The sequence below is a fragment of the Marmota marmota genome, unplaced genomic scaffold (assembly GCF_001458135.2).
Source record: "Marmota marmota marmota unplaced genomic scaffold, marMar, whole genome shotgun sequence".
NCBI classification, from domain to species: Eukaryota; Metazoa; Chordata; class Mammalia; order Rodentia; family Sciuridae; genus Marmota; species Marmota marmota.
Window position 1 is genome coordinate 59,733 of NW_026000254.1, and position 8,961 is coordinate 68,693.

General features: G+C 45.9%; 1 protein-coding gene across 1 annotated transcript in view; it reads left to right on the top strand.

Annotated features, from left to right (window-relative positions):
* The window catches only part of Gpr173 (G protein-coupled receptor 173), a 19,488-nt gene extending 11,493 nt beyond the window's left edge, over positions 1 to 7,995 (top strand). The window contains exon 2 of the mRNA XM_015506552.2: positions 6,069 to 7,995. Coding sequence (XP_015362038.1) covers positions 6,166 to 7,287 — 1,122 coding nt within the window. The 5' untranslated portion in view covers positions 6,069 to 6,165 and the 3' untranslated portion in view covers positions 7,288 to 7,995. The remainder of the gene's footprint in view (positions 1 to 6,068) is intronic.
* Positions 7,996 to 8,961: the final 966 nt, after the last annotated feature.

The window sequence follows — 8,961 nt, forward strand, 5'->3', positions numbered from 1 at the left end:
TTTTTACAAAATCCCTACACAAGTAGGTTTAAAACACCAGAGAAGGTTGTACCGATCCCAATTCTTCAGAGAAAGCTGAAAGATAGGTGAGGAGTGTCTTGGATGTAGTTAAATTCACACAGCATCATTTACTGTGGAAGTGATGCTGGTTTACAGGCCAACTTTTACAGGTGAATGAAACTCAGTATTATCAGAACAAACTTTCTGCCAGCAAACAGCAGCATTGATAGACTTATGCAGAGTTTCCACAGTATCTCAAAATATTCATGTACCAATTTGCATATTTCAACCTTAGTTCATTTTGGTACTTCTTTCATTTCTCTTCAGGGTTTCTGACTGTTATAAACTAAGCACAGTTAGATGACACCCACAGATGCATCACTATTAAGATGAAAACTCTTTTGATTCAACAGTCTTCTAGGTTAGTGTCATCTCAATGTCCTTTGACCTTTCATTAGTATGTCCCTAATAGCAATAATTGAGAACTACAGGGTTTTTTTTGTGTGTGTATGTATGGGGGGGATAGGCACTGGGAATTGAACCCAGGGCCCCATGCATACTCTACCATTAAGCTACACCCCAGTACTTCCTAATAGCAATAGTTGAAAGTGTCCCCTTTCCTATTCCCTTAACCTCATTGGTCTCAAATATAGTGTGGGACAATTTCCCTGCCATGAAGGCCTAGATTTACCTTTACTGAATCAACTCAGTTAAGTCACATTTCATTCATTTACTGATGAATATTTTTACCTAAAAACGAAAGGTAGAAATTAATGATGAGGACTGGCATTGTGGCTCAGTGGTAGAGTGCTTGCCTACTTAGTATTTGTGAGGCACTAGTTTCACTCCTCAGCACCACATAAAAATATTTTTAAAAATAAATTAATGATGAAATACCACCAAGAATCCAATTTGGCTTTTTTTTTTTTTTTTTTTTTTGTACTAGGAATCAAACCCAGGGCGCTTTACCACTAAGCTACTCCCCAGCCCTTTTAATTTAATTTAATTATTCAAGACAGGGTCTCTCAAAGTTGCTGATGCTGATCTCAAACTTGCAATCCTCCTGCCTCAGCCTCCCAAATTGTAATCCCAAATTGCTGGGATTACAGTAGTGGGTGGTGCCCCAATGCACTTTTTAATGTAACCTATTTGTAATATCCTTTTACTATCTGGAGACAGAATTCTTAAATAATATAAGCACTCTACACATGCAATTTCAAAAAGAAAATCCATACAGTTTTTTTGTTTGTGTGTGTGTGTGTGTATGTTATTAAGGATTGAACCCACAGGTGCTCTACCACTGAGCTACATCCCCAATCCTTTTTATTTATTTTTTTATTTTGAGATGAGATCTTGTGAAATTGCCCAGATTTGCCTCAAGCTTGTGTTCCTGCTGCCTTAGCCTCCCAAGTCACTAGAATTTTTTTAAGTTATAAATGGACACAATACCTTTATTTTATTTGTTTTCATTTTTGTGTGGTGCCGGGGATAGAACCCAGTGCCTCATGCATGCTAGGCAAGCGTTCTACCACTGAGCCACAACCCTGGCTCCAAGTCACTAGAATTTTAAGTGCACCACCACACTGGGCTCATATAGTATTTTATACAATATGCATATTTTATTAACTATAATACTAATGTGAAATAAAAGGGAAATGATTTATAAGAAAATAATGTATATTTCAATATGTAAATGCTTGGGTGTGGCACTCTTTAGGATATTCAAGAAAGAAATTAGTGGCTCATAAGACCCTATAATAAATAAATATGGATTTAGGAGATGGGGGAAAGTTCAGGAAAATGATAGGCAAAATCATTTGGATGAGAGTTTACAAAATAGTAAATCGTGCCAAGGGAAGTGCACCACAAACCAAAGTACAGTCTCATCTCAACTTACAAAGACAGACACATTCCTGGATAATTCAGGGTATATTAGAACCAGAAAAAAGAAATGGCATTTGACTGTTAGAACCAGAAAAAAGAAATGGCATTTGACTGAAGTAGGTTACAGTCTAGCTTCTGTTAATTATAAGTTCAAAGTCCTAGGGGATGCAGGACATATGGTGGTGGTGTGGTATTGCCATGCAGATCACTGGCTGGCCAGCATCCTTGCCCTGGACCCCTAAATAGGACACCTTACACTCCATTATTGTGGCAACCAAAAATGCTCCTACAAATTTCCAAAATGTCCCCTAGGGGGCAGTAATGGCTTTGTTGAGAAAGGCACTGGTTCTTAGGCATTGTACACTGTGTCCCTGTGTGAAGAGGCAGAGTATAAGATCGACTTCCATCTCGTGTGTGTGTGTGTGTGTGTGTGTGTGTGTGGTGTGCACGCGTGCGTGCGCGCTTGTGTGTGCATATGTGCCCAGGAGAGAGAGAGAGAATGTGTTTGTTATTCATGTATGAGTTGGTTGCTGTCCAAAAGGCTCCATAGCCACAGGTTGTGTTTGTGGAAATCTGTGAGTGTGTATGTTTGCATGTGAGAGTGCCCAGGCACCAGCACAGGTGTGATCTGTGGGTGCACACACATCCTTAGCCTTAGCTGGGACCCAGTTGTGGCTGCTAGTCTGTGCTCAGGAGCACCCCATCATCACTTACAACAATCTCCCCAGTTTTCCCAGAAACACCAGGGCTTTGTTTGCTGCCATTGTTTTGTAAGGGTTTTTTATTATTATTATTATTTGTTTGGGTTTTTTCTGTTTTAGCTTTTGTTTCTACTGAGACTCAAGGTTACTCATTATTCACCTTCTCAGTCTTAGCGTGTCTCTCTGTGTTTCCCCCCATCTTTATTTTTGTCTCTCTATCTTTCATTTACCATCTCTCTCTAGTCTTCTAGATCTTTCTTTCTGTTGTCATCCCTCTTCTTCCCCCCTCTCCTTTTCTATCTCTGACTCTATTCCTTTTCATTTTCTGTTGTGATGTTTCTCTATGTGCCTGTCTGTATCTTTTTTCTCACTCTTCTTCCCCTTTCTGTCTCTATTTCAATCTCTTCCTTTCTCTTCTTTCTCTGTTTATCTCTTTCCCCCTCCTGTGTCTCCATCTGTCTCTCTCTCACACACACACCTCTCTTTTCTTTCACTAAAGAAAGTGTCTCTCTAAATTTCTCTTACATTCAGTCTCTATTTCTGTCCCTTTCCTCTTGCCTCCCCTAAAGGCTAAGGAGTGTGTGTGTATGTGCACATACTTGTGCACAGGCATGGGTGTATGCACATGTACACACACCCAGATGAAGGCTGCCCTTCAGACCTTGAGGGACTGAAAGAGAGCCCACCCCTCCTTCTCCTAACACCTGTCCTAGACCCCTCCTATGCCAGTAAGCCAATGACTCTGAGACTTCACAGAACCATAAAAAACAAAACCAAACAAAAAACAAAAGACAAAAAAAAACCCCACAAACTGGTTCTAGGAGGCTGTGGCAGACTAGGTAGGACTGGGTCAGGAAATAGTATAGAGAGAAAACTTTAGGAAGGAGGTGGTAGGAAAATATCCATTCAAGCTCCACCTCCTCCAGCCCAGCCCAGCCCAGCCCAGCCCCAGCCCCAATAGCAATTGTGAGTTTCTCCAGCTTCTGTTCAAGTAGCTCAGCTACCTTCCCTCTGGGCCTTGCCCAGTTGCCTTATCAAATCCCAAAATTCTCTACCTGCACACACCAGATCCTCTCCTGATTTCCCCAAGCTCAGCTGTGCCACTCTCACTACCAGACACAATCCCCAGACCATTCTTTCAGCAAATCCTACATGGATGCCCCCAGGGAGTCCTCTCTACTCACCAGCCCATTTAGTCCCTCAGTCAATTTATTTGACATTTTTTCTGAGAACCTACTGTGTGCTCTGTACTACTCCTATATAGGGCTGAGGTTGTGGCTCAGCGGTAGGGTGCTCGCCTAGCATGTGTGGGGTGCTGGGGTCAATCCTCAGCACCACATAAAATAAATAAATAAAGATTATGTGTTCGACTACAGCTAAAAAATATTTTAAAAATAAATTATATTGTGTGTTAGCAAGAGAAATTCTAGGAAGAAAAAATAAAGGAGAGAACCAGGAATGGGAGTGTTGTGACCTCTCCTCTCACCTGTATTACTTCAGGATCCTCCTGATTAGTCTCCCCACTTCCACCATTGCACCATATAATCTGTTCTCAGCAGCAAGTGGGATCCTGTTCAGTCCTAAATCATATCACACCTCACCTCTGCTCAAAACCCATCTCATTCTGAATCAAAGTCAAAGTCCTTACCATGGCCTCTGTGGTCTCTCCTTGCCACCTTTCTGACCTCACCTGGAAGCACTTGCCCTTTGCTCATTCTGTTCTACCAACTCCTTCCTTGCTTTTTCTCAAATGTGCCATACATTGCCCCACCCCAGGGCCTTTGTTCAGGTTGTTCCTATTGCCTGGATTTCTCTTCCCTCAAATAGCCATGTGACTCTCTTCCTCACTTCCTTCAGGTCTTTGCTCAAATAACATTTTCTCAGTGAAAATTTCCCTGTCTGCCTCATCAAAGACTGCAACACCTTCCCCAGCCCTAGTACTTCCTATTCTTCTTCCCTCCTTTATGTTTATTCATAGGAATTTGTCATCATCTGATATACCAACTTCGCCTGTGTTTCAGTGTCATCTCCACAAGGGCAGGGATCTTCATCTGTCTTGTTCATCTGTCTTGTCCTCAGTACTTAGAATAGTGCCTGGCATACAGTAGATACTCAATAAATAAATATTTTTTCAATGAATGAATGAACACATACAAGCATGCTTTCATCTGTGTATTCATGCATATTCCTCATCTCACCCAAAGTAAAAACCAAAGTCCTCTTCATGGCCCACAGTCTATACTACTTGACCCTGGACATGTGTATGACCTTACCTCCTACCACTGTCTCCCTCACCTATGCTACTTTTGTGACACTAATCTTTCCATTGTTCCTGGAACATGCTGAATGCATATCTGGTCTTGAATAAAGAAATCTAGGGGCCAGAGTTGTAGCTCAGTGGTAGAGCACTTGCCTAGTACATGTGAGGCATTGGGTTCAATCCTCAGCACCACATAAAAATAAATAAATAAAATAAAGGTATTGTGTCCATATACAACAACAACAAAATTTTTTAAAGAAGCCTTGTTATCCTAAGAAAAAATTTTAAACAGAAATCTATTTGATGAATGACTGCCAGCATTTTTTTTTTAAAAAAGATGAAATAGAAGCCATGCATGGTGGCACACACCTATGATCCCATCAACCAGGGAGGCTGAGGCAGAAGGATCAAAAGTTTGAGGACAACTTCAGCAACTTAGCAAGGCTCTAAGCACCTAAGTAAGACCCTGCCTCAAAGTAAAAAATTAAAAGGCCTGGAGATGTAGCTCAATGGTAAAAGGCCCCTGGGTTCAATCCCCAGTACAAAAGGAAGGAAGAAAGGAAGGAAGGAAGTGATTTGCAGGGGGGGGGGAAGAAAGAAAAAAGTAATAAAATAGAATGGAGTACACTACACATGGGATCAGTTCTGTTTTTTGAAACTTGGTGAGTTGTGTGTGTTCATGCACATATGTGTACTGGGTTGTGGTGTAAAATATCCTTTTTACTGTGGGTGGTGGTCAAAAAAGTTTTAACACAACTTTGAGGCTTTAAAAAGGGGGAAAGGAGCCCCAACAACATTCCTGTCCCCACAGACGCACAAGTGGAGGAAATGGGTAACTGAGGACATCCAAAGAGATGAAGCATCTGCACCCAGCAAGGAAGGGGTAGGAGCAGGAGTGGGCCAGACTCAGGACCTGACCCTAACTAGGGAGTCAGTGGGAAGGGTTCACAGACACACTAACCCTGGCCTCTATGTTTCTTCCTCACCTTTCCTTTCTACCCATTTCTCACTGTCTCTCATTTATCTCTGTTTCAATCACTCTTTTTTATCCTCTTATCCTTTCCACATCTGTGTTGTTTTATATCCATTTATAACTTCGTCACCATTTCTCTCTCTTTCTTTCCTACTGTCTCTGCATATTTGTGTGCATTTTTCTGTTTCTCTCCTTTCCTCACTTCTCTGTCTCTCTGTGTCTGTGTCTCCCTCACTGTCCCCACTTACAGGTGCAGCCCAGCAGGACAACTGATGGAGTCCCCCAGGGCCCATCAAGTATCGGACTGGCTGACCCCCTAGGGTTGGGAGTAGCCCTTGCCCCTCAGTATGGCCAACACCACCGGAGAGCCTGAGGAGGTGAGCGGCGCACTGTCCCCGCCGTCAGCATCGGCTTATGTGAAGCTGGTGCTGCTGGGACTGATCATGTGCGTGAGCCTGGCGGGCAACGCCATCTTGTCCCTGCTGGTGCTCAAGGAGCGTGCCCTGCACAAGGCTCCTTACTACTTTCTGCTGGACCTGTGCCTAGCTGATGGCATACGCTCTGCCGTCTGCTTCCCTTTTGTGCTGGCTTCTGTGCGCCACGGCTCCTCATGGACCTTCAGTGCACTGAGCTGTAAGATTGTGGCCTTTATGGCCGTGCTCTTTTGCTTCCATGCGGCCTTCATGCTGTTCTGCATCAGCGTTACCCGCTACATGGCCATTGCCCACCACCGCTTCTACGCCAAGCGCATGACACTCTGGACATGCGCAGCTGTCATCTGCATGGCCTGGACCCTGTCTGTGGCCATGGCCTTCCCACCCGTCTTCGATGTGGGCACCTACAAGTTTATCCGGGAGGAGGACCAATGCATCTTTGAGCATCGCTACTTCAAGGCCAATGACACGCTGGGCTTCATGCTTATGTTGGCCGTGCTCATGGCAGCCACACATGCTGTCTATGGCAAGCTGCTCCTCTTCGAGTACCGTCACCGCAAGATGAAGCCAGTGCAGATGGTGCCAGCCATTAGCCAGAACTGGACATTCCATGGCCCTGGGGCCACAGGCCAGGCTGCTGCCAACTGGATCGCTGGCTTTGGCCGTGGGCCCATGCCACCAACTCTGCTGGGTATCCGGCAGAATGGGCATGCGGCCAGCCGGCGGCTGCTGGGCATGGACGAGGTCAAGGGTGAAAAGCAGCTGGGTCGCATGTTCTACGCGATCACACTGCTCTTCCTGCTCCTCTGGTCACCCTACATCGTGGCCTGCTACTGGCGAGTGTTTGTGAAAGCCTGTGCTGTGCCCCACCGCTACCTGGCCACCGCTGTTTGGATGAGCTTCGCCCAGGCTGCTGTCAACCCAATCGTCTGCTTCCTGCTCAACAAGGACCTCAAGAAGTGCCTGAGGACTCATGCCCCCTGCTGGGGCACAGGAGGTGCCCCGGCTCCCAGAGAACCCTACTGTGTCATGTGAAGCAGGCGGGTAGGCAGACAGGCAGGGAAAAGGTCATGGCCACCATGGTGAGGCCAACAGCAAGGGAGGGGTGGGGCCCCATACAGGAGCCTTCTTTTCTGAGCTCCAGCCCCAGCCCCTCGAACCACCCATAATCCAGGCACCTTTGCCAATACCACCCTAGGGTGGGGGACTGGGAAAGAGGCATCCTAGTTTTGTGGGGCCTGTGTCTGCAGCCTCCTTCTCTACTTCTACAGTCTCTCTCTCTCTCTCTCTCTCTCTCTCTCTCTCTCTGACAATTCAGAAAAAGAAAACAAAACTGAAAATGCAGGTTTTTCTACTAACAGATAAGGAGGCAGGCTTTCTTGCTTTAATGTCTCTCCTTCTGACATTGTCCAGAAGGGGGAAATTTGTCCTGTAAAATAGAATTCCAGAGCTCTTATTGCCCCTTCTGCTCCCAGGCACCCTCCCCTTCCAAGTCCTTTAGCAAGGCCTGGATGTTTAGGGAGAAACTTATCCAAGGCTGCCAACAAGAGGGACCAAAAGGGGTGCTAGGTCCCCAGGGAGCAAGGATGTTTATTGCTATGTTGTGTGCAATGTCGTTTTTGGCTAATGCTGGTCCCAACCCAGTCTTCTCTCCCTCCCCACCATGTCCAGACCTCTCTAGTGCTTCTTGAGGATCTATTTGAGAAGCCAAGAGGGTAGAGAAAAGGGCCCCCATGATGGGCCCAAAAAACTAGGTAAAGAGTAGGATGTGAGTGAACTCCTTGAGCCGAAGAGATCGAGCGTAGCCACATTCTCTCACACCATCTCCTGGATCCCTAGCCCAATAACTCTTCTTCCTGAGGATGGAAACCCACTCCAGCCCCACTAGGGCTGTAGGTGTCATGCAGGCAGGAGCAGCCCCTCAGATGTGTAGGGAAGAAGCTGAACTCCCCAGAGTACCTTGGACCCCAGAGCCTGAGGTCAGAGCTGAATTCAACCCCAGAATTTCTCCCAGGTTCACGTTACTCTTCTGAAGATGAGAATTCTTTTTGGGCCTTGGTAACTGATAATGGTATAAACCCCAAGGCACTATGGACTTGAGTCCATTCCTATCTGACCTCTTTTTGTCCCCCTAAAGCCTTGGGCCACAAGCCCCTCCTTGGTAGCCCTTGGCCTTCTGGGTCAGCCCCAAATGTCCTTCCTCACAACAATCCTTCAATCCCTTCCTCCTTTCCACCCTTACCTACACCCAAAGTGGAGCAGACTGCAACCAGATTACTTAGGTGGGAGTTTCCAAGCCTCCCTCCAGGGACAGAATCTACTCTGGGCTTACTTCAAGGCTAGTTCTATGAATTGGTAAGCCAAGTTGGCACTCCTTTACCTGGCCTTGCCCAGGCTTTCTGTCCCCCTATAATTTCCTTCAGGGGCAGGGATATATCTGTATTTATCCACCCCCCTTTACCTTTCTTACAGAAGCCCCTGTCCTAAGATCCCTCCCTACCCCAAGACAGCCCATGAACTGGGGAAGCCTTGACCCAAAAGAAATGAGGAGGGCACTCTAGGCAGGAGAGACATTAATGAGCCTAGCTGTGGAGTGACCCTGGAAAGGCAGGCCAGAGTGGCTGAGAGGCTGGGAGTGGGGGGGGTACCTGTTCTCTCAGTGATAGTGATGGGGGTGCCTTTCCGAGGGGTGGGGTGGGAAGACCAAGG